This window comes from Panthera tigris, chromosome C1 (genome assembly GCF_018350195.1).
Source record: "Panthera tigris isolate Pti1 chromosome C1, P.tigris_Pti1_mat1.1, whole genome shotgun sequence".
Taxonomy (NCBI): domain Eukaryota; kingdom Metazoa; phylum Chordata; class Mammalia; order Carnivora; family Felidae; genus Panthera; species Panthera tigris.
In genome coordinates this window covers 147,325,613-147,352,436 of record NC_056667.1, presented here as the reverse complement: position 1 = coordinate 147,352,436, position 26,824 = coordinate 147,325,613, and the positions used below count along the sequence as shown (strand labels likewise).

The 26,824-nt window shown below is 40.2% G+C and overlaps 1 protein-coding gene across 7 annotated transcripts in view; it reads right to left on the bottom strand.

Moving 5' to 3' along the window:
* The window catches only part of TANC1 (tetratricopeptide repeat, ankyrin repeat and coiled-coil containing 1), a 238,939-nt gene that overhangs the window by 130,125 nt on the left and 81,990 nt on the right, over positions 1 to 26,824 (bottom strand). For 6 of the 7 annotated variants that reach the window (XM_042994515.1, XM_042994519.1, XM_042994522.1 and 3 more), the window contains one exon: positions 1,184 to 1,384. In XM_042994515.1, the coding sequence (XP_042850449.1) occupies positions 1,184 to 1,384 (201 nt within the window). Of the gene's footprint in view, positions 1 to 1,183; positions 1,385 to 17,626; positions 17,656 to 26,824 lie in introns of those variants that run through there. The other variant, XM_042994521.1, reaches the window with a different exon arrangement.

Genomic DNA, 26,824 nt, shown 5'->3' with positions numbered 1-26,824 from the left:
AGAAATCTGACAGAGATACAGTCGTAGGGAAAGGCAAAGAGAAAGAAGGACATTCCAGGAATTTCCCCAAATACTGATAAACAGGTCAAATTCCTTGGCACAGGAAATTGCTTCATACCAAAAAGGTTTCCAAGTTCCAGCTAATGACTGGATTGTAAACAATGTTGTCCAAAATAAGAAAGCTCTAGGACAATAAAAGATTTTGGACACTTACCAATTCATAGCATCATTTCTAACATTCAAAGCGTCAAGGTTTGTCCTCTTAATTTTGTCACCACACAAACTGCAAATATCCACTAAATGATTCAGAAATCATGCCTATCACATCTCAAATAATACAAACATTTAGGAAACCAGAAAAACAGATACCAATTTTATAGGCCCAGGACACAATGTAGACCAATCCCAAACACATTCATGGATAAATGAGAAGAATCCTTTCACTGGCATATGATTGATCAATAAAGACCCCAAACTATCCTACCCTCAGAAAACAAATGCTCAGCAAACATAAAAGAAGATCAAAGAACTTTCATGATTGCGGGTATCAGCATTCTGGAAAGGCTTTCCTCACGTCTGATTCGTAACCTCTCAAAGTTAACTAACGTTTGTGTTTTCATTGGTAATGTTAAGTGCAAAAAGTTGGTAATGATGAAAGAAGCCAAAATACTTTAAACAAGTAATCCATGAGACCCTTGTTCCCACCCTTTACAAATCTGAATTTTCACAAATTGTATATCTACTCAAATGCTGAGTGATGTAATCAAGGAAAGTATATCAGTATATAACACTTGGCAGTAATAAATGAACTGCTGTCAGATTACACTTGCCAAAATCCAAAATCTTTAAATGCGCTACAATGAGTTTAGATTATAGCATTTCCTAATTCACCACCAAGAAAACAAGACCAATGACTAACATTGATACTGATAACAAGATCCTGAATCTTGGTAAAAGTCTAACCTAAGCAATCAAAATAGTTTGTATATAGGCTGAACTAAAGAAATTCGTCTAAATTCAAATCAAAACTTTGTTTTTTAGAGATTTTCTTCTTCCAGAAGTTACTGTAACAAAGAAAAAACCTCCCAGGAAATTTCTTACAAGCACTAGTTTTGCTTAATCTCAATACATGCCTTACATATATAACGAAGACAGTTAGGGTGCTGTTTTGTTGCTTACTTACCTGGGGATTTTTTATTTGATCTTGATTGCACCGAATGAGACTGTCGAGGCAGCAGAGGTGATGAAGGCAGAGACATTGAGACACCTTTGGCCAAGCTCACCCTGTAGGTGTCTTCTGCCACAGGAACGCTGCTCACAGACAAGTCACCACCATGGCCAGGGGGCAGGACTGGGGGAGAAGTCTCTGGACCAAAGTCACCTCCTGGAGTGAAGAGAAAAAACCATAAATTAGGTCATCTATTACAGGTAGATTAATTCCTAAGAACTACATCCTTAGAATATAATTCTCATATGTCACCTATGTATGTTGTTTTTTTAATGTTTTCTTTTCTTCTACCACTCATAACTTTTTCTATGTGAGAGAAAATTCAAGTTTCACCACTCAAGTATCAATGAACTCTGCCTCCTACACCATTCTGGACCATATCAACTGGCCCAGTTTCGCTCCTAACAATGGGTCCAGAAAGCCGTCAATCTCAGATTAGATTAAGACCAAGTATGAATGATTCACAAGAAGCTGTGATTTCAGATTTCAGCTGAAGTAGGGGAGGGAGGTTATTGGTCTTACCCAAGTATCTTAGAGTAGATTCGAACACCCAGATTCATTCCAGAACTCCGACTTCACTTCTCTCCAATAAAAGACTCCAAGAGAGGGTCTCTCTACTTCAACATTCCTCCCCAGCACTATATCTCTTCTCTCATTAGATCCACTCCATACTACCCATGGCACAGGGTCCACCCTCCTTCAATTCGACCAGCCCAACCCTTAGTCATGAGACTAGAAATATGGCTTACTGATGAAGCTGGTTCTTCTTGGTATTCAGCTTAAGAATAAACAAGCTTACTATTATGAAATCAGATATTCTAGGGTAAGCAGATCCAACAACAAAATACAGAGGATGCAATTACAGTATAGAGAGTACAAAAGGAAGGGAGTATGGTGGTGAGGATTAGCCTCTCTGAAAAAGATACAGCTGGTCCTCAAGTATTCCGATAACAAGCTCTCCTCTTATTGTTCCTCCCCTACCCATTACTTCCCCCCCTCTAGTGTGTACTATGAAGCAACTGAGGACAGGTAAAGAGGGAAGGTAAATCATTACCCTGATGATTAAAACATCTACAAGCTCTAATTTATATACAGAACTGGAAAGATATAGAAAGTTTTCCATAAGCAAACTAGTCTCTCTGATAAATACTACCCAAATGGTCCTTATCAGGCCTTCCTGACTCTGAAAACTCAAGGCCTGGATTTGAATCAGAACTCAACTTGTGTAGATCTTTGTGCGCAAGACTCAAAAGGGATGTGATCCAAACCATCAAGTTCAAATTGCATCGCTGTGCTTGTTTTTCATGTTAGGAGGCACGGTGAAATATGTAGTCACCCCCTCCACACACTGGGAGTTTGGGGGGTGGGGGTTAAAACTGGCAGACAGGCTCATGCTTGATCCTCAAAGGCAGCTCAAAACCAGTAGATCTGTGAACAGAAAAGCCGTGGGTCCCACAATGGATAAGTTGGCAACATCAGAAAGGTAATTTTAGTCACACCCGGGCCAGCTATGCTTGAAGGATTTTAACAAACTTGGACATTTAGTGATAAATCTTGAGTTTCCCAAGTGACTGGTATTTGAAGAAGAAAACAATTACCAGGAAACCTTCACCAGAATTTTCAAAAAAAGGAGCATTCACACAAATGTTCTGTCCCTGAGGGAAGGAAGCAAGAAGGAATTAGTGGAAATCTTTACATCCTAAATCTATGTGAACAGCGAAGTCACCCACTCTGGTCCTCCTATAACCCTCATTCACCCTGCTTTATGATGTGTACCGTGAGATACCACCAATTCCCAGGACCCAGGAGCCACTCTTACACCACTGTGGATAAAGCCAGAAATCTTTCTGAAACCACTTGTCCTTGAGGTCTTGAGCCAGGACATGAAGTTTCCCAGGTGCCTCTCCTTTGACTCTCTGTCAATGAAAGAGATCTTAAGGCAGAGCTGGGGGTATACTGCAATGCCAGTGCCCATTGGGGCTAAGTGCCTCCCCAACCAAGGAGATTTGAGAAGACAGAGGAAAAGAGAGCTGTTTTCTCCGGTCCTGTATCTGGTGCTCATGACCAGTCCCCACCACCACATTGGTCTCATCTAGGGAATGCAAGCAGGTGCTATGCCTACAAGAACGGTGCCTGGTCACCTGACTCCTGGCTATTTGGCAACAAAACTAGGAGAGGTAGAACTTGGAAAGCGCTGAGGCCACAGCCCCAAGGGGTACATGCACAGGATGTGCAGGGGACCTTGAAGAGGTTGTCCATGTGGTTTGAAAAGAGCTGCATTGCCCTGTGGCTGGCGCTTACACCATCCCAATCACCAAGCTGGTAGTCCAATGTCTAGACTGGCCGGATAGGAGCAGGCACTGTGACAAGGTATGGTCTTCCCTACTCATACAGAAATATTTCTAACCTTTACAATAAACAAAACAAAACAAAACCCAAACCAGACTTCAAGTCCCTTAATTTGGATGGGGACACAATATTAGGGAGAAAGGCATCTAACAACACCAGAAATAAAAAATAAGCTCCTTACTGAGAAAGGGTTTATTTTCTTAAATACTTCATATTCTCCAATGATACAAACAAAAGAGGGGAGTTAAGGATAAAAGAAAATTAAAGGGTTTCCTAATTATAAAATGTGCCCATAAACTTTGTTTATATCAAGCAAAGCAAATATTTTCATTAACTCCAAGTATGGTGGGGATGAGTTTCCAAAGCAGGCTGTAACCATGAGGACCTTCAGCCTTCTGAGCAGCTGCACTCTGACACTCTGGTTTTATGTGGTCTGCAATAAAAAGGGACTCGGAGATGGGGCTCGGGAAGGAAGGGTTTCTATTTCAGGATTACTTGAACATCTTACTATATTATCATTCCCAAACATTTTCTGTTGGTTTGTCCTTCAGACACAAAGACCCCTAACTTCCAGTTTCCTTTTATTAGAAAGGCACAAAGCAGGGAGAGAAATTTTATGTATGAACAGGCAGCATGAAACAAGTGGGGTGATTCAGCAGCTTAGAAGCTGGAGGCAGCATTCCGGAGCCTGGTGCTTTAACTACATGTAGGCAAAGGGGTTCAGGTCAAAGTAAATCCGAGAGCATCACAAGGATGCAGACGACGCCAGGGGCAGAAAGTGAAAATCTCCTAAGGGTATCCACAAGAATTATACAATACTGGTTCTGGGCAACAGGACACCAGAAATTCTCTGGTTGATTTAACATTCCACAGCAGATGCTTAAAGAGGTTTTAAGAGGAATTAAAAACATTTCACTGCAATAACCAGCACTGTGGACACATTTCCTTTAGCTCCAAATAGTTGGTGTCCTTTGAACTGTGACCTATTTTATTCCCACCTCAATTAAGTGATAAGATACACTTTGATCACCATTCCTGCTACTCCAGAAATGCCAGGCTAGGTAGGATGACCATGTTATCAACCACCAATGATCTATCAGGTCCCCTCCTGTTCCACTGGCAGGTGTTTCCCATGAAACATTCATACACCACAGATACATGCATCCACCCCACCATGCTTTTAATCTCAGAGAGTATCTAATTCAATCACATTGTTTCACAGACAGAAAACAATGGGACATAGGGGTTGAAATTGACGAGCAGGGGTCAAACACCTAGAATGACCTTCTCTCCCAATTCCTAAAACTGGCCAGCTCAGGCTCTAACACACTACCCCACACGTCTGAGGGGTGCCCAGATGGCTCAGTCGGCTGAGCACCTGACTTCGGTTCAGGTCATGATCTCACAATTGTGAGTTTGAGCCCCATGTTGGGCTCTGTGCTGACAGCTCAGAGCCTGGAGTCTGCTTTGGATTCTGTCCCCCTCTCTCTCTGCCCTTCGCCTGCTCTTGCTTGGTCTCTCTCTCAAAAATAAACAAACAAAGAAGAAAAAAGATCTGTACTTTGAAAAAAAAAAAATGGAGGTACCCAAAACAGACATATTTTTAAGTAACAAGTCTGTAAAGGGTCAGCACAGTTTTGCTTTTAAAGTTTAGGCTTTGCAGGTCACATACAGCCTCCATCACACGCATGCACACACACACACACACCACAAACCCACACATACTTTTAAAATCACCACTTCTTTGAATTCCAAAAATAAAAGACCATAAATGGCATGGGGGCATAAGGTTCTTCCTATTTGTAATACATATAACTAAATATGTACACACGCACATATGTATGACACAAAGGAACTATAAGTCCCAGTCATAGTTTGCCAAGATAATAGAATTATCAAAGGGGATAAAGCCATCCAATAAGGCATTTTAAATTGGCAGAAATGGCTTTTGATAACACTTCTTTATTTTAAATTTTTTTTCTACTGTTATAGACTGTGAAAAGGGATTTAAGTTCATAATGGAAGAAAATGCAAATCTGGGAGATGATGAATGTTTAAAGGTGTCTATGCAGAATGGCAATGTCCAACATTACAGATTAAAGTAAATGGAGTGCAGGATTAGAGAAGGCTTAAAAAACGAGGGCAAAGAAGCCGGGGAGATGAAAGCAAAATCGCATTTCAGAAAGAGCAGACCTGAGAAAGGCAAGGGTGAGCTCAAACATTCAGGTAAATAGGTCTGCAGATGCAGGAAATAAGATTTCCATTTATTGTGCCATTGAAATCACTAGGTGGGGGGGTGGGGAGGGTCAGGTGGAGGGGGGAGGGTGGAAGCTCAGAATAGAAAGAAAGAATGTTCTGTTTATCCAGTTCCAGAAAACGGGACTTGTGCAGTACATTTAACTAGGGCATTAAATGTGTTAGGGCATCTTTTGTGCAGTCCCCGCCTGGGAGTGCATTAATGTTTCTTAAACATATTTTCCATCATAAGGTTTTATAACCACATAACTCATATATATTTACAGAAACCTAGAAAATTGGAAGATTTCCTCCCACAAGATCCAAGTATCATTTTGGGAGCCTTTGGAAGGCTCCCTCTGCAACCGAAAGCATTTTAAACTGTTTTATGTCTTATAGGATCTCCCCAAGTAACCAGCCAAAGCTACTGATTGTTAATGTACATTTTCAAAAAGAGAGTCAAGATAAATGTATCCAAGAAAGCAATTTTCCAGAACATTATTCACAGAGTCGTGACTAAGACTCAAACAATACTGTTAGGAGGCAACAAAGCAGCTAACTTCCACCCCCACTCCCCAGTACAGAAAAACCTGGTCAACAGGACAAGTTTATCCTTTTGTCTTCAAAAATCCACGAAGCAGATTCTACATGGAGATCAGTAAATACTATCCTCACAGTTTTATTCTCAATACTCAGTGGTTACAGAACCAGACATACTTTACCCTGACACAGACGATGAGGAAAGAGACTGGCATTTCCTCTCTTATTGTCAAAATTCTCCTTTAAGGCAGGTCCACCAGGCAAGAGTTTCTAAGCTTAAAGAATACAAGACCTCAGAAAAATTCCACCCCCAAGCCCTAGAGGGGTGTATTTCAACACAGTAAGTGCCTTCTTTGACGTACTATGTGTTAGGACAGGGTTCGTTGGAGACACTTTATACCCATTATCTCATATCCTCACAACGACCTCATGAAGTGGGTGTTGTTTTTAATACTCCTCTGACAAGGAGTCTACCACACAGAAAGTACCCAGCATCTTGCCCAAGGACACCAACCAATGGCAGGGCTGACTCTGAATCCAGGCAGTCCAATCCAGAATCTATTCCACTACCCTGAAAAAAGGGTACTGAGCTATGCCTTTCAACATTACGTCATTTTGAATACTTAATAGGGAATGCCAAAAATAGTATATGTAGGTCTATGCACAGTACCAGGCCACTGTGAAAAGAAACCTGTTCCCTCATCTATTTTCATTTTTCGTGCAGGCTGGTTAATTAGCTCCACAGCACTCCTGGACCATTCCATTTGGGAGGCACCCGGGCTCAGATCATTAATTTTCTTTCAGTCAGTCACACCTTATGCTGGCACCACGCAAGCAAAGTGGATCTGAGTTAGATGTTTAGTAACCAAGCACCTTAAATAGTTTCTTCTCCTTTCCCTTTGCACTGTAAATTCATTTAACTCTTGCAGCATTTGGCCCTGCTCTCTCTGCCCAGGGTGGATGTGCTGAGTGTCATTCTCGCCTCATCGAACCAAGAATGTGGCCACTCTATCCGGCCCAGAGGAAGAAGAAAGCAGTGGGCTGGCTGTGGTCAAAGCAGCCTGGTAGGATTCATCCTCAATCTACATGGAATCCGTTATTCTGTATTTCCTTGTCAGGTACACTCAGTACTCGGGTCCCTGAGTCCACTGGGCCTGCTGCTCCTGCACACGACTAAAGCTGTAGTGCCCAATCCCTGCACACAGGGAAACCTGAGCCCTTCCCAGCGAGGCTGTTGTAACTAGTCTGGAGTATGGTTCAGGCACTGACAGGTCTCCCCCAAGTGATTCTCAGGTGCAGCCAGGATTGAGAACCACTGAGGCAGGAAGGTGGTCAAAGAGATCCAAAATGTTTATGCTCCTATTCCAAGACAGAGGTGGGAGAGATGAAAAGGGAAAGAAATTGGAGAACACCATACAGATGATTGTAACACAATGTACATTCCTTGAGTGTGTGTGTGTGTGTATGTGTATATGTGTGCCTATCTGTATACACATCTGTATATACACTATAAACTTATGTATATAAATCTGTGTAAACATACACAGTTGTACATGTGTGGGGTCTCTAGAAGGACACACAGGAACCAGCAGCAGTGGCCGACTCTGGGAAGGGGAAATGACCAGTTGGGAGCATGGATGAGAGGTGTATACTTTTATATGGTTTACATTTTATGTGCATATGTTTCCTGTAAATATTTTATATTTGCATCCCCTAGAATTGAGCCTTGTATGGACATGAAGATCTTAAGTCTAAATGGGCCACCCACCATGGCCTGACCTGGCAAGTGGATGAAATGAAGATCTGTTCCACAAAGATCATCCAAAGTGATCGTGTTTGGGGCTGACCACTAGAGGAGCTTATGTTCTACTGACTGAAGTGGACGCGGTACAGGACCCTGCTCTGAAGAAGGTCAGATTCTCGGTAGCACAGAACACACGTGCTCCCATCATCGATGGGCTCTGTGTAGGCACACATTTCATTTCTTTTCTGCCCACCCTGCATTCCGGCTCTCTTCAAGGTCCTGGGCATCTCTGCTGCTGGTGGTGGAGTGTGTGTGGTGGTTGCAGCACACACAGGATAATCCAGAGGTCTGCCAGGAAGAGGGCAGGAAGAGAGACAGGCTTGGCAGGGGGGTAGAGGGGATGGGGAGGAAGCAGAGGCTGAAAGGGCTAGGAATGAAACAGGCAGGACCAAGGACTATGGAAGTACAAGGAAGAGGGGGGACAGCCCATAGTACAGGGGGTGGGGTGATGGTAGGCTAAAGGTGGTAATTCCTGTTTCACTTAAAACATCTCCCAAGACCCTGATAAAATACTTGTAACTACAAAGTAAGAGGCAAGCTCATAAATGCAAAAAGCATATGGAAAGATAAGGGAGTGTCAGAAAAGGAAAGAACTTCCAATAATGTAAGGATAGTAACAGGGCATCTTTTGTTGTTATTGAAACAACCAGGGGCCTAAGCACACTTAGTCCACCAGGTCAGAGAGCTATCCAGGCCCTTTCCTGGGCATCTGCTCCTGTCTTTCCCCCACACCTACCAACAGGAACCAACAGATCAATCCATGTAGGTAAAACAGGGCTGACTAGGGGCACCCGGGTAGCTCCGTTGGTTAGGAGTCTGACTTTGGCTCAGGTCATGATCTCACCGTTCATGAGTTTGAGTCCTGCGTCGGGCTCTGTGCTGACAGCTCAGAGCCTGGAGCCTGCTTCATATTCTGTGTGTGTCTCTCTCTGCCCCTCCCCAGCTCGTACTCTATGTCTCTCTCTTTCTCAAAAACAAAACAAACAAATCAAAATCAACAACAACAACAAAAAAAAAAAACAGGGCTGACTATACCTTTTCTCTTTGATGAAAAGCCTCCCCTACAAACACCCCCAAAATAATAAATGATGGCAGAATGAGCAAACATATAGCTTATGAGAGAAAGGAAAAGAGTATCTTCTTGAAGACTCAAAAAAAAAAAAAAAAAAAGACGGAGAAAAAAAATTCAGTGAATTGCATGGCACCCTCAGTAGAATACAGGATAATATGGCCTCTATACCCTTCATATGCTGTGTTATTTTGATTATTTTATCTATACACTAGATTCACACTAAAAATAAGGGAAGACAAGCAAGGAAATTTAAAAAGCAGTAACCAGATTTCGATCCACATTTCAGGCATAAAGAATAAAATTAACACTATAGAAAATCCACTCGGTGATAAAGAACAAGCTTGAGGAAGTCTCCCCAGAATCAGAGGAGAAGGGCAAACATTTTAATGATGTGAGTAAAGATTATAGATATGAAAAACAAAAGGTGTTTTTGAGATGAAATGAGGACATGATATTTTAAAAACTAAAAACAAACAAATCTTGGGGCACCTGGGTGGCTCAGTGAGTTAAGCATCCAACTCTTAATTTCAGCTCAGCTCATGAGCTCACAGTTTGTGAGTTCGAGCCCTACACGGGGTTTCATGCTGCTAGTACAGAACCTGCTTGGGCTTCTCTCTCCCTCTCTCTGCCCCTCTCTGCTCATGTGTTCTTTCTCTTTCTCAAAATAAATAAATACACTTTAGAAAAAAAGGAAACAAACCCAACAGGGTACCTGGCAGGCTCAGTCAGTTAAGCATCTGACTGTGGCTCAGGTCATGATTTCATAGTTCTTGAGTTCAAGCCCTGCATAGGGCTTTCTGTTGTCAGGACAGAGACGGCTTCAAATCCTCTGTCCCCCTCTCTCTCCGCCCCTCCCCTGCTTGTGTGCACACACACACGCTCTCTCTTTCTCTCTCAAAAATAAACAAACATTTAAAAAATATCTTTTCTGAATTAAAGTATGCAGATAAAAAGAACCCACCATACCCCAGGCTGTTTCCCTGAAGGGACTGCACCTTGACTCACCTTGGCAAAACTAAGCTGATAATTTTTTCTTTATCACAAATATCCAGGTAAGGATATAGAAAAAAAAAAAGAAAGAAAGAAAGAAAAGGAAAAAGTAAAAAAAAAAAAAAAAAAAAGTTTAATGGGCTATAAAACCACAGAGACTTTCAAAGGAACCAGAACCCAACTCCCCTCAGACTGCTTATCTTAGTTTCTCAGGCTGCTGTAACAGAGTACCATAAACTGGGTAGCTTAAACAGAAATTGAAGGCTTCAAGTCTACAATTTAAGGGTGTTGGGCAGAGCCAGGCTCTCTCTGAATGCTCTAGGGGAGAATCTAGTCCAAGCCTTTCTTGGTTTCCGGTGTTGCTTGTTATCTTTAGCTTGTAGACACATCAATCTCTGCCTGTGTCATCACATGGCCTCCTCCCCTATGTCTGTGCTTCTTTTCTTCTAAGGACAGTCATAGTAAATTAGGGCCTACCCTAGTCCTATATAATCTCATTTTACCTCAATTATGTCTACAAAGACCCTACTTCCAAATAAGGTCACCTTCACAGGTATTGAGGGTTAGAACCTCAACATCTTTTGGCGGGGACAGAATTCAACCCACAACACTTCTCCTCTCCAACCAATACCAAAAAAACAGAAGTCAAAAGCAACACCCACAGAATTTGAGGGAGGGAATAGCAAGACCAAACCTTATAAAACTATACCAAGTTTTCCATTAAGTACAGTATCAACCAGAAAAAAAAAATTATCAGAAACTCAAAGGTTCAGAAAATGCCCAGCCCATTTATCCTTCTTGAGAAAAAAAGTTACTTAAGAACCAAAATTAACTACTCAATACTGAGGACATTATCATTAAAAAAAAAAAAAAAAAAAAAAAGACAAGACAAGAAAAAAGAAAAGAAAAGAAAAGAAAAGAAAAGAAAAGAAAAGAAAAGAAAAGAAAAGAAAAGAAAAAAAAGGCAATAAACTCTAGCCCAAGCCCAGCCTCCAAACACCTCATTCAGCTGTCTCCCTCTTCTGCTTCCAGTCCCTGCTCATTCAGGAAATGTGGTTTTTGAACCATATCCTTCACCCCTTAGTGCAGAAACAATCTCTTACCTTATCTGGCAAGCTCTTAGAACAATAATGCCCTGTGCCAGAACTTGCTAACAATGGCTAACATTTTTTGCATGGTTGTGACACTGGGCAGAGAGAGCTCTCCCACACCACCGCCCCACCATTTCCTAAACAAGCAGAGGAGTGCAGAACACCACAACAACCATTTTCATTGCCAAGGAACTGAAATTACGAAAAAGAAAGATTTGAGTTTACCATATGATCAACTTTAAAAAAAAAAACACAAAGGGAGCAACATTTAAGCCAGTATACACAATTTTGTATATGCTGTATACCAATGGGAAAAGAATATGCACAACCAAAAGCCAGAAGAAGGTTTGATAAAATGTTGATGGTTATTCTTAAGGGGGTGGAAGCAGCAATGGTTTTTCCCTTTTACATTTCTCGTTTGACATATCTTCTGACATTTTTATAATGAGAATGTTTTATAAGAAAACACACTTGGGGCTCCTGGGTGGCTCAGTCAATTGACTATCTGACTTCAGCCCAGGTCATGATCTCACGGTCTGCGGGTTCGAGCCCCACATCAGGCTCTGTGCTGACAGCTTGGAGTCTGTGGAGCCTGCTTCAGATTCTGTGTCTCCCTCTCTCTCTGCCCTGCCCTATGCTCTCTCTCTCTCTCTCTCAAAAATAAACATTAAAAAAGATTTTTTAAAAAAAGAAAACAATTTATTTTCCATCAAACATTTATTTGAAACATAAATTTGTACCTATCTCTTTCTACTTCTGGAGGTTTCCCAGTAAGCCCCTGCTGGATACCTGCCAAGTCATTGCTCTTATGAATACCCTTCCCCAGGAACAGAGACTCACTTTTCCCTTATCTATGCACCTCCAACTATGCCTACTCAACCACCTGGCTCAGACTTGCCCTTGTCCATGTAGCTTAAACTGTCTATGGTCCTCTTTTCCCCAAGTCTTACAGACATCAAAAAGTCTTCCTTATTGGTTGATCTCACAGGGAAGGTCTGTTCTGGCTGTATTCTATGGTCATTGTGCAGTCCAAGATCCAGTTCCTTGTTCTATATACTTCGAAGTACTTAATAGAACCTCACTGCCCCAGCTCTGTCTACACTCTGATTTCTCTGCTTACAACTTCCAATCTCCAACCAAACTTCTCTTAACATTAAACTTTCTCAAAAACAATATCCTGAATATGACTTCTTATAACATAGAAAACTCCACTTTTTCTGTAGGTCTTGAGTGTGATGTGAGGAAGAATGACAGTAGGATCACTGTGCTGCATGTCTCACATCTATGTGAATGGTGCCTTGGAACTGCAAGGAGGCAGCCCTGAGGACTGCAGCTACCCATTGAATATCCAACTCCTCAAGCTATCCTCTATCTCAATTACACGCTTAGCCCCACTATGACTGCTGGAGCTCACTTACCCTGGAATTTCACATTGCAGGAAGTACCCAAGTAACACATCAGGATTTACAGAGAGTTCTCTGCTCTAACTAGATATACATGTTCATCAAATGTAACTGTCCTAATAATAATGAGGGTGATTAAGTTAGCAGTAAAGGCCTTACTTTGTGTACCAGACATCTTGCTAAGCACTGTATACACATTAGCTTATTTATTCATCCTATTCCATTTGGTGGCATTGCTCCTGGGCTATAGCTGAGAAAACTATTGCTTAGGGAGCCTACTAAGTGAGCTACCTAGGGCCCCACAGCCTGTAAGTGGTACATGTGGATTTGAACCCAGGCAGTCTGACCCACAGAGTTCTGCATCATGGCTTTACACTGGCCTGCTTCTGTGTACACCATGGATCTCCTAGCCAAGGTGTGTACCAAGCATGGAATGCTTTTCAGTGCTTAAGAAATTCTGACTGTCATCCACAGATAATTTAGCAAGTCATGTTTCCCTGAACGATAATCACCAGGAACATTCTGTCATATTGGACACGATGACATTTTGGGGGTGGAAAAGTAAGTGGAGGGAAAAAGACTTTTAGAACAATACCATAACCAGCACACCACCCCCTCACTGACTACTCAAATCCAAACCCTGGCAGGCCCATCAGCAATACTCCTGCCAACAGGCCTTGTTACAAGAGAAAGGAAGGAGAAGAGGGAGCTGCCACCATTTATCTCATTTCAACTCCTTACAAGGAAAACGGGATCTATAAACATTTGGGGGGAAATGCCTCCAAGTTTCTAGGCAGCCCTGAAAGTTTCTTCCCTACAAAAACACGTTAAAAATGCAATGTAACCAATTCAGCACACATCCTAGAAAAAAGCAGACTAAATCAATTGTGTACATGTGGCTGTTTAACAAGATCCTTTTCAGGCCTGTACTGCAGGGCAGGGAGTGGGAGAATAAGACATTTTCTGCATCTGTTATTTTATTTGTTATATTCCTGCTTCACCAGCACCACCAGCACCACAAATTGGGGCAGGGGAGGGGGGGTGTTGCGGGGGGGGAGCATCACTCAGTTTCGGAAAAAAAGCAGCCTCAATGACATGTCTGGTACAATATCTTAGCAACAATGTCAATATTGTCTCACCACAGCTAACCATATTCACATTCCACTCTAATCATGATTTCTCGACTATAAAATGGAATGTGAGCTACTCCATTCATTCTCTGAGCACTGCACTGGGAAACACAGCCCTCTAACAACTTCCATTAAGCTGCATGTAAATTAAATATCAAAATTACATTCAATAGCTATTACTTCCTGTGTATGTAACTTCGAAGCATGAGAATAAGCAAATATTGATGAGGCATCGACATAAACACAAGACCCAAATAAAATATAACTAACAAATTAATTTGATGAAATCCTGTCCCTGGTTATTTCTGGAATGGAACCCTTATCACTCACCTGCTTGTAGACCTGTATTTCCAATTCATCTTTAGAGGGCTGCCAAGAATGGGGTTGATTAGATAATGGGGAAGTTCCTTCTCCCAAGACTTTTCAAAGTCATACACACACACACACACACACACACACGCACACGCACACGCACACACACACACTTCTGCCATGGCTGGCTGGGGGTGGCCCTGCACAGACTCAGAAACAAACAGCATCCTAGTGGCTCTCAAACCTGGCTAACCATTCAAAAGCCATTATAGGGGCACCTGGGTGGCTCAGTCGATTAAGCATCTGACTCTTGATTTCAGCTCAGGTCATGATCTCATGATTCATGGGATCGGGCCCCACGTCGGGCTCTGTGCTGACAGCGTGGAGTCTGCTTGAGGTTCTCTCTGCCCTTCCCCACTCACACACATGTGCACACACACTCTCTCTCAAAATAAATAAATAAACTTAAAAAAATTACAAATACAGATGCTCGGGTCCCACCACTGAGGAGTGATTCAATACGCAGGATGGGAATTTAACTCACAAATCCCTCCAGTGAATCAGCCACGTTTGGCAATTAATGCACTAGACAATTATACCAGAGCACACTCTAATAAAGGCAAGGTGAACACCAAATCATGCAGGCACTACTCCTTTGAGTGCACACACATCTTCTCTTGGCAGATAAAGACGCTTCTGGTGGCGGGTCCTTGTGTTTGGGGCTCAAATCCTTTCCCCCTTCCCTGTCCTAGCCAGCACATGCCATCTCAGACTATTTACAGCAACTGCCCCCACAGCACTTCGCTAAGGCCAGGCCCATCACCACGGCTCTCCTCCATCTGCACCAGATGAAACGGCCAGGGCTGTGTCTGCCACACAGGCAAAGAAATAAAAATATCCAAGAGGCTGCCACTTATTAAATGCTAAAGGAGGAGATTAAGGGGTGGGGGGAAAAAAGAACCAGAATGATACAGAAAGTACCATCAATTACAATAAGAGCAAGCCTAAAATGCTCACTATGGTCCAGGCACTGTTCTAAGCCCTTTAACTCACTGGATCATCAGAAAAACCAACACCCCTAGAAGACAGATACTGTTGTTATCTCCATTTTGCAGATTTTAAAACGGAACTGAACTTAGGCAACCTGGCTATACTAAAGAGAACATAGCCTTTGGAGACAAACTGGGTTCGAATCTTGGCTCTGCCACTTAGTAACTGCACAGTCTTAAATCAGCTCTTTAAGCTCTACTTAATACCCCATCCATGATATGGCATAACTGTTTATAAGCATTTAGCAGACTGTCTGATACATAATAAGTACTCAAAGAGCAACTTTTATCAGTGCCACCATATCCTCTCCCAGGGGATTCACTTCCTAGTTTCTTTAATATATTTGAGGAAGAAAAAGAGGTATTGCACCCCTCCCTCACAACACTTGGGTATCAAAAACTCCTGATATAAGTTTAAATATTCATATGAGTGTATTTTATTTTCTCACTTAATGGGCATTTCCCCCAAACCAAGAATACTATGTGGTTAAAAACAAAACAAATTCCCCACATCACCAATATTACTGTGCCAGAAGTTAAAACAAACAAAACAAAACACAGCTTCATTTGACCTTTACAATTAGTATAAGACAGACGATTACCTTCATTTTACAGGCAAGGAAACAGAGCTTCAGAAAAGTGAAACACTTGTTCACAGAGAGCTAGTAGCTACAATAAACCAGAACTCCAAGTTTCCTGAAGCCAAAGCAGCAGAGCGTTGTTCTTCTTGGAGACGCCGCTTCCACAAAGCACAAGGGATTTGAAGTACGGTTTGCGGAGTCCAATAACCATGGAAACCATTTAATGGATAAAGGGGGAAAAACTCGAGAACCTCTAATCTTAACAATCTTAGAGCTAAGGATGTAGCTTTAAAAGGTTTAATCAGATTAGCGCATCAAAAATCTCACACAAAGCAGGGAAAGAGAGAGAGCTGACCTCCCTGAAATAATGATGTGTAACCTCTCAGTCAGTTTTCAACACTGAACTTACAGAATTAAAACAAAAGCCTTCACTTAATCCTACCAAAAACGAAGGATGACTTGTATGAATCCTTTTAGGGTTTATAGTTCAAAATTAAACAGGACACGTGTGACTTGCTTAGAACTCCAGCTGGTAAACAATTAATGGTTCACCACTTACCAAATTTTAAAACAAATTTAAAACAGTGAACCCAACAGAAAAATAGGTAAACATACAGGCAAGAGAGAAAAAAACTTAAATCTTTATGACAAATACTCATATAACATATACTATATGTCAAGCACGGATTTAAGCCCTTTATAAATATTAACTCATTTAATCCTCATAAGTGACCCAGGAAGCAGAGAAAGGTTAAGTAATTTGCTCATGTTCACACAGCTGGCAAACTACAGAGCTAGGATACAAATCCAGGCAGTAGGATTTCAAACAGCCAATAAATAGAAAAATGTGTATGAATTCATTCTGAAGAACTGCATAATTAAAACAATGAGATATAATTTTTGCCTATCACACTGCAAAGATGAAATAATTTGATTATAACCCATGTTAGTAAGTGTATAAAGAGACATTTTCATATATTGAAAGTGGAACTATACATTTTTATTTTACATGTTTTAAGTTTATTTATTTTGAGGGAGGTGGAGCATAATGAAAGGGAGAGAAAGATACCCAAGCTGGGCTCCACACCAAGCCCAGATGATCTCATGATGGTGAGATCATGACCTGAGCCAAAACCAAGAGTTGGACACTTAACCAATTGAGCCAGCCAGGAGTCCCACAAGTGGAGTTGTAAATTTAATGTCATATTTTTGAAGGGCAATTTGACAAAAATCTAGGAAGTTGATAAATGAACAAACTTGTTAACTAACTTTTTCTTATAGTTATTTTTATGAGAGCGCAGGCAGGTATGTACAAGGAAGTTCAGTCTAGTACTAATGATAATGATGACAACAAAAGAGATACAACCGTCAACAGGGGAATAAAGAAACCACAGGCTACCTGTCCAATGTAATAAATACTGAGCAACTTTTTAAAAGCCTATATATTAGTGTGTGCTGATATGAAAAAGGTCTAAAAACACAATCAACAAATCTGCAAAATAAAACAGTGTAAAGTCTGGATTTTCTTAAGGATCTACACATGCACATATGTGTGTACATATACACATATATGCATAGAAAATACTTAGAAAGATCAAATAACCTATGAATGTTAATTGCCTTTAGGGAGTACAAAGGAAAAAGCAGAGAAGAAATAGGAATGCTGTCTATTTCTAATACCATTGTATAGCTTTTTAAAAAATGATTGCATTATATTTAACTATTACATTTACGGTATTTTAATGGCTTTACAAAAACTAAATAGGGCTGATTTGTAACAGTCTCAAAGACACCAAGCAGAAATGGTCCTTAAGATAAAGAAAAAGAAGACATATCACTCACAGTTACTGGGTCTAGATAAAGACCACGTAAGAAACTCAGAAATAATCCTTTGGGGCTGGGGCAGGGTGGAAATCAAAATAATCCCTGTAGAGAGAAATTATAAATATATAGGAAATCTATCTTCTATCTCAGGGACAGGTTTTCTATTTATTCAGTGCTAGAAACAAAAATAATGCAGCTAGCCAGAGACATAGAAACTGAACTAGTCTGGAGTCAGAAACTACACTTGGACTCCATGTTTGTTTTAACTAGCTATATAATGCTGGACAGTTGCTCAGTGCCTCTTTTCCAAATATTCCTCAAAAAAATGAAGAGAGTGAATTTCTTAAGACTCCTCTAGATCTAAATCCTTTCATTATTTTACCTTAGCTTGAAAAAGAATCCCTACACATAACAATCTAAGATTTTGAGCCATGGATAAAAACTTTTACACTTGAGAATACAGCAATTTATTAAGGAGATGCTAATTATCTGGAACTATCCCTGCCTGCTGTTAGCAACTCACCGGGAGTCCAGCTTCGGGCACCTCCAGGTGGTAGGAGGTATTTAGACTTTTTGACTGTGCACAGAGACAGAATGCTATCAAGTACTGTGAAAAACTTGATGATTCATTTTGAGTTGGTTTTATGCTTTTATTTTGGTTTCTCTATAAATTTATTAAATAGAGCCAATCAGACTAACATATCTCCAGCCTCAGCACAAACTGAAACTTCAACAATGCAGGGGACACTTCTACCAATGGAACACAGGCAAGTTTTAGTAAGTTCAATAAAAATTCTTCGGTGAGTGACTTTATAAAGAAACCCCATTCTGACATACCAGGGGCCATACTAGGAAAAGGGAAGAACTAGAATGAAGAGCCTCTCACATTCCCAACAGATAAAAAAAATAAACAGTTGATTCTTGAACAACACGGATTTGAACTGCATGGGTCCGCTTAAGTGCAGATTTTTTTTTTTTTCAGTAAATACAGTACAATATGTAAATATTGTAAAATTTTCAGTAAATACAGTACAGATATTTTTTCAGTAAATACAGTACAATATTGTAAATATTGTAAATATTTTCTCTTTATGATTTTAACCTTTTTTTCTCTAGCTTATTGTTTTTTAAGAATACAGTAATAAATATACAAAATGTGTTAATGTTTATGTTATCAGGAAGTCTGGTCAAAAACAGGCTATTAATTAAGTTTTGGGGAGTCAAAAGTTATACTTGAATTTTTGACTGTGGTAGGGAGGGAGGTGGAGGGTTGGTGTCTCTAACCCCCATGTTGTTCAAGAGTCAATTAGACACGGGCATAAAAAGACAATAACGAGAAAATATAAATGGGCACTAAATACTTAAGAGGTCTACCAATCTAAAAAAAAAAGCTAATTAAAAGCAAATAACATGTTTTAAGTTATAAAATTGGCAAAGATTGTTCAAACCTACAAATACCCAATACTAGTAAGAGTCACGCAAGCAGGCACATGCACATACTGCTTACACAGGTGGCAATCAATACAATCCTGGAAAACAATTTGGCAAGAGGTACGACCAGCTTCTGAAAAGTTTGCTTACTTGCACTATTAATTCCCTGCCTAGAAACATTCTACTAAAATAATCAGAGATTTGTATACAGATACCTATTTTCCAGACGTTGTTTCTGTTTTGTTTTCAATGAACGAGAAAAGCACATACCCAAGCAAAATCATGGTATATGAGTTCAATAAAATATTAGGCATTGATCAAAAACTAATGGCATTGGAGAGGTAAGGCAAAAGGCAAAGAATATCCTGGGTTTTTTTCTTTATTCTTACTAGTATTTTCCAAATTTTTTACAATAAACACATGCTATATTGGGCATAGATTCAAAGACCTATATTTGTTTTCACTACCAAAATGTATGTTAACAGTCGATGGCATCTTAAAAATCACTATCAGCCAAGCAGTGATTGTAATGTGGAGGCCACTGACCACAAACCTAGGGTGACTAGACAATTTTAAGCCTTTCCAGGTTTCAGTCAACAAAGCACTTAAGATCAACTGTGGAATGAAGAAGAACCCTGGATTTTATCTGAAAACTTTCCATTAAAATCTCCTTTGGAAATCATGAAAGGATAGTATCAAATATGCAGAATGAAGATCTTCAGCTTGGAAGAAAGCCCTGGAGAATATAGTAACCGACTCAAAAAACACTCTATCATTAATGCTCTCAAAGGCAGATAAGATAATGTAGTGTGTAGAAAAATGGATGGTGACAACTAGGTTAAAAAAAAAAATAAGGACTTACAAAAATAAGGCTGTGAATATAAATTAGAAATGCCTTAACCAACCTGTTTATATTTTCTTTCACTTTTATGAAAAAGATTAAGATATGTAAAAATAACTCTCTGAAAAAGGGAAAACTTAAGTCAAATGAACATTTTAATTAATAAAGTATTATGTCAGCAGGTCAGTAGGTCTTTCTTCCTTAGAGGTACATGAAATAATGGTGTGTTTTATAATCAATGAAATACAATATTACATTTGTAATTAGAATAGAGACAAGTGCTGTGGGCTGAATTGTGTCCCCTGAAAATTCATTTATTGAAGCCCCAAATCCCCATATGATGGTATTTGGAGATGGGGCCCTTGGGAGATAATTAGTTTTAAATGACATCACGAGGGTGGGGCCCTCATGACGGAATTAGTGTCCTTCTAAGAAGGGGTACCAGAGAGCTTGTGGTCTCTCTCACCATTTGAGGACACAGGAAGGCAACCGTCTACAAAACAGAGTCTTACCCAGAACCCAACAATACTGGTGCTCTGGTATCAGACATCTGGCCTCCAGAACTGTGAGAAAATAAATTTCTGTTTTTTAAGTCCATGGTATTTTGTTATGGCAGCATGAACTAAGACAATAAGAAAACATACCATCAAACAAATATATATATTTTTAATATCTGACACTTGGAAATAAATTTTCTATATAACTCAAAAGTTATCTACAAAATTTTCTTGGGGGGGGGCGGTGAGAGGTAGGGACAAAGAAGCCCCTTTTAAAGTTTATTTATTTAATTTCTGTGAGAGAGAGACTGTTAGCAGGGGAGGGGCAGAGACAGAAGGAGAGAGAATCCCATCGTGACTGTCACTGTCAACGCAGAGCCCGATTTGGGGCTCAAATTCATGAACCGTGAAATCATGACCTGAGCTGAAATCAGACACTTAACCAACTGAGCCACCCAGGTGCCCAAAGACAAAAATTATTAACATATAAATAGTTCAATTTTGAGAACTGAAATAGAAGTGCAATCATCGGAAATCAGCAGTATACAGGTAGCTCTCTCCCATCCTTAGTCAGGAGTTTGCATCCAGGCTCCTAGCCTCTGCTGCCGGTCGGCTCCTTATCTATAAAAACTCCAGACAAGTGCTCAAACTATTACAGCCACCTATGTATGTATCCCCTATCAGAGACATCATCCTTCCTAAGTACTCTGTGTTCCAGGACAGTCTCAGGACACAAAGACCGTCATTATATACCAAATCCAGCAGTTTGGTGTCCCCAAACTCCCTTAAAGATGGGAAACTTTTGGCGCGCTTGGGTGGCTTGGTCGGTTAAGCGTCCGACTTCGGCTCAGGTCATGATCTCACGGCCTGTGAGTTCGAGCCCCGCGTCGGGCTCTGTGCTGACCGCTCAGAGCCTGGAGCCTGTTTCAGATTCTGTGTCTCCCTCTCTCTCTGCCCCTCCCCTGTTCATGCTCTGTCTCTATCTCAAAAATAAATAAACGTTAAAAAAAAAATAATTAAAAAAAAGATGGGAAACTTTGACATAAATAAACTTGAAAGTAAAGAATTAAAAACCAACTGCTCATGTCTTATTTTTACCCCTAAAATAGTGCTGCGGTCGCCAAAACTTAAAAATTCTCCAACTCTAGGGGCACATCTGGGTCCTCAGTTGGCTATGCATCCAACTTCAGCTCGAGTCATGATCCCACAGTTCATAGGTTCGAGGCCCGCATCAAGCTCTGTACTGACAGCTCAGAGCCTGGAGCCTGCTTCAGATTCTGTGTCTCCTCCTCTCTCTGCCCCTCCCCCACTCACACTCTCTCTCAAAAATACACAAACTTTAAAAAAAAAAAAGAATTCTCCGAGTCTACACCAGCACCTTTAATGGCTGTTTCACAACTAGCCTGCTACCAAAGCAGGGAGAAATGTGGGATAGAGACCTACTTTCCAATGCCATGATATCAGATGTGAATAAAGGTTTCTCAATTTAAAGCTCTACACCAAGGCTAGGGCTACCCAACTGATTACCCCTAGGGCCATCCATCAGCTGCAGGACAAATGCAAGGTCAAAGCCTCATCCTCCTAAGAGGAATAATAAGTTCATATCATCCTTCACAGAACAAAAAGAAAAAAAAAAGTCAATCTAGATCAAATCTTTGGTAGCTTACCTCCCCCCTCAGAAACTGTATTTTCCAGTAGATTATATGAAATCAAGATTTTTATATTCCTGTAGAATAGAAATAAAACCTTGGAATTCTCCTAGAAAATGCAAATTGGTCACATAAAAATTCAAATATAGAGCTTCTATGAGAATTAAGAAATTACACATGACAAAGTTCTTTGAAAACTCGATATATAGAAAATAAGACCATTGTTTGGGGGGTTTATTTGTTTACAGAAAAGCAACTTTATTTTTTAAAAAGTATTGATAGGGGCACCTGGGTGGCTCAGTTAGGTATCCAATTCTTGATCTCAGGGTCATGAGTTCAAGCCTTGCATTGGATTCCATGCTGGGCATGATGCCTACTTAAAAAAATAAAAACCAGGGGTGCCTGGGTGGCTCAGTCAGTTGAACATCTGACTTCAGCTCAGGTCATGATCTCACAGCTTGTGAGTTCGAGCCCTGCATCAGGCTCTGTGCTGCTGGCTCGGAGCCTGCTTCCGATCCTGTGCCTCCCTCACTCTCTGCCCCTCCCCTGCTCATGCTCTCTCTCCCTCAAAAATAAATAAACATTAAAAAAAATTTTTTTAATAAAATAAAACAATAAATAAAAACCAGGGGCACCTGGGTGGCTCATTCGGTTAAGCAACTGACTCTTAATTTCAGCTCGGATCATGATATCATGGTTGGTAGGAATGAACCCCATGTCAGGCTCTGCTCAGACAGCACGGAGCCTGCTTGGGATTTGCTTTCTCCCTCTCTCTCAGCTTCTCCTTCACTTGCACACACACACTGTCTCCCTCAAAGGAAGTATTTTAAAAAATTAAAATAAAAAAATAAAAAATATTTAGGGGCTTCTGGGTGACTCAGAAGGTTAAGCATCCAACTTCCGCTCATATCATGATCTTGTGTTTGTGGGTTCGAGCCCAGCATCAGACTCTGTGCTCACAGCTCAGAGCCTGGAGTCTGCTTCAGATTCTGTGCCTCCCTCTCTCTCTGCCCCTCCCCCACTTGCACTCTGTCTCCCTCTCTCTCTCTCAAAAATAAACATTAAAAAAATTTTTTAATATGGTATTTATAAATGAAATTAGATTTGACCCAAAAAACTGGACTCTGAGTTGTTACTTTGTATTTCTCTATTAAGTTTCCTACTACATTTACACATATACAGTTGGCCCTTGAACAACACAGGTTTGAACTGCATTGGTCCACTTATACGTGGATGTTTTTTCTTCAATAAATACAGTCAGTACTGTAAATATATATTTTTCTCTTCCTTAGGATTTTCCTAGCAAATTTTTTTCTAGCTTACCTTATTTTAAGAATACAGTATATAATACTATGTATAAAATATATGTTAATACTATGTATAAAATATATGTTAATAGACTGTTTATGTTATGCTTCCAGTCCAACAGGTTATTAGTAGTTAAGTTCAGTCCAGTCCAACAGGTTATTAGTAGTTAAGTTTTGGGGAGTCAAAAGTTACATGTTGATTTTCAACTATGTGGGGGTCGGGAATCCCTAATCCCTGCATTGTTTCGTGGTCAACTATACATGCAAAGAAGGACCCAAGTAAATAAGTGCTGTTGTTTGAGAATTCTGCCACAAACTTTATGAAGGAATTCTTGGAAGTCTTACTGGCCAAAAAACAAAGAAGATCCAGGCAGTGTCTTCATTTCACTTTCTGTGTCCAGAGCTTTCACTAATTATGCCCTTCACAGGAAACAGGCTGTTCAGGATGAACCAGCTTGGTCCATTATGTGTAGGCACCTAACACATGATAAATGCTAAGTATCTGTTCTCTTCCTTCCCTCTTTCATCCTTTATAGTTCCCTAAAACATATGGAAAAGGTACAAAGAGGATGGAAGGCAGAGCCTTCTAAACAGGAAGACCTTCATTAATTAAGGATGTGTTGAAATGAAACATCTCAGAAACTACATAAACTGTACTTAGAAATCTATTCTTAAAGCTGCTCGCTGACTCCCAAAATCTCTTTAAGCAAAGGAAAGAGGCTTTTCATTTAATTTCACAAAGAAAAAGGATAAAATGGCAGTACTTGATATAGGCTAAAAGGTAAAGGACTTCTAAAGAATAGACCACCATACAACAGACAAATGACTCAGCTTTCTCAGTTTGAGGGAAAGGGTAAAGATGGCACAAAAAGACTTCAGTATGCAAAGACGATGGCAGAGTATTTGGAAATGGGAAGTCGTGGAAAGAAGCTTCTAGAACATCACTCCTGAGAGCAGTCCCACCTTCTCTTCAAGGGAAGAACAAGAAGCTTTACAAGGGTTTTGTTTGTTCTTAAAGGCACCACACAGTGTTCTAAGGAAAGCAAAGCTCTACTGAATATTTAGCAGAAGCCATGTGTCAAGTGAGACTTCTGCAAAAAGGTCCTTGTATTTAACCCTGACAACATCCCTGTAAGGTAGCTTAGTGAATAAATTTGTCCAAATTCAAGTAAACTAGGAGGTGATCAAGCTGGGATTTGAATCTGTGACTTCTAATTCCAAAGTCTGTGCTTTTTATAGACTTTGAGACATGTATAGACAACAAAGAAAAAATGGTGAAGGAACCATATCAAACCAGAGGGAACAGCATTCCTGACTTTACCAAAAACCAACCTGGCTTCTATTCTGTTTTTATATCATGTCCCAATATTTTACAGAATTTTCTTAAGTGCCCTGGTAAAGAGAAATACAATACCTTTAGACTGAACTATTTCTGCCTGTTTTGTTGCTTGGGAAACATTTTTGGAGTCCGTTAACAACACGATACCATATATCCATAGCTCAGCAAGACAGTCACTGCACTAAATTCCTAAATAATAGTCCACAACCACAGAAAATGGGCAATGCAGCACAGAATAATCAAAAGCAGCTTCATATTTTCCGGATAAAACAAAGCATCGTTTGTATGGAGGCATTTTTAGAAGGTACCACTGAAAACCAGACTGCAGCCTGGAATGGCTTAAAATACCACATTTAACAATCACATCAGTGGCTTTTAAACTTTAGAGGCAAACAGCTTCCTTTTACTACAAATTCAAAGTGAAGGATTAGATGCAAAGCTAACAGATTAATTCAATACACATTCAAGTTTACAGACTATCCAATGCCTTAATTAACACCATTACAAGTGCACTTAGCCGACCAGCTGGGTTTTAACGATGAAAAGGTGAAGGTCAAATGTGTTTTTTTTTTTTAATAAATTGCTTCAAACTAAGCCTCCCTGCTGAAAAAAAAGAACACAAATAATTAAACTGAAAGGAAAAGGCTAATAAACAATTATTTGGGCATATTAAGCAACCCTTCTTTACGCAGTCTATATTTTAATTGAGGCAGTGCTTCAATTAGAAGTTCACCAAACTTTGTTCTTCTTCCTCAACTTGGAGCTTCTTCCCCACCAAAACAGAACAATTGCAAAAGTTGGATAGGGCGAAAGACTATGGTTTCAAGCTTAGCACAGAGCAGAAGGGAGGGATACAGAGAGAGGGACAAACCCTCTCTAGAAGGGCAACAGGTCTTGCCTATTGCTTCCGGAAGGATGCCACTATCTCCAGGATGAAAAGAAAAAACCCAAACTGCTAGCAACTGTAAGCTGCAATTATATCAAAGATGTTAGCAAAAAATTAGGTTTCATTTCTGGGAGCCCAATAGGCAAAAAAAAAAAAAAAGTCCAAAAAACTAGCCAACTCATTTATTCACTCTGGAAGTGGCAGCTATTCCAATGAGCTATCCTACAGATTTGTGCTTGGTTTCTGAAGTGGAGGGGACCTGCCAATGTCTAGGACAGAAGACTCCTCTTCAATGCATGTCTCAGTGGGAGGTGAAGTCCACTTCACCCTGTAAAATTAAGAAGTCAAAATACACACCTGTCCCACTTCTGCAGCTAGAACCCAGCATGGGAACCAGGCTCAGTCATTTAGATACACTTGCCCCACACTTTCAGTTATTCCTTGGCTATTTTTAACCATGTTTTCTCCCAGATGAATTTTTAAATCAATTGGCTATTTGTGTTAAAAAAAAAAAAAAATGACACGATTTTTTTGAGCAGTGAAAATACTCTGTAGGATACTATAACAATAGGTACAGGTCATTACACATTTGTCCAAACCCATAGAATGTACCACATCAAGAGTGAACCCTAATGTAAACTGTGGGATTTGGGTGATTGTGATGTGTCAGTGTAGGTTCATCTTCGTAACAAATGTACTACTCTGGTGGGGGCTGTTGATCACGGGGGAGGCTGTGAGTAAGTGGGGGCAGAGGATATATGGGAAACCTCTGTACCTTCTGCTCAATTTTGCTATGAACCTAAAACTGCTCTAAAAGAACCATGTCTTTAGGGCACCTGGTCAAAGTATCTGACTTCGACTCTGGTCATGATCTCACAGTTTGTGAGCTCAAACCCTGCATCAGGCTCTCTGCTGTCAGCACAGAGCCGGCTTCAGAAACTGTCCCGCTCTCTCTCAGCCCCTTCCCAACTTGCATGCATATGCTCTCTCTCTCTCTCAAAAACAAAATAAATAATGTCTTTAAAAATAAAATAGGATTTCATTAGTGATTAAATGAAATGTATAGGTAATTCTATGAGAGTTAATCGGTTTAAAATAATGCCTTTGTCCACTTGGAAAGCATAGTATTTCTTTCCATTTATTCAGGTCTTCCTGTAAGTGCTTCAGCAAAGTTTTATTTTATTGTATTTTTTTTCAGTGTAAGGCTTGTACATTTTTTCTTAGGTTGATCTATGAAAGTTTTTGTTTCTATTATAAAATGGGACT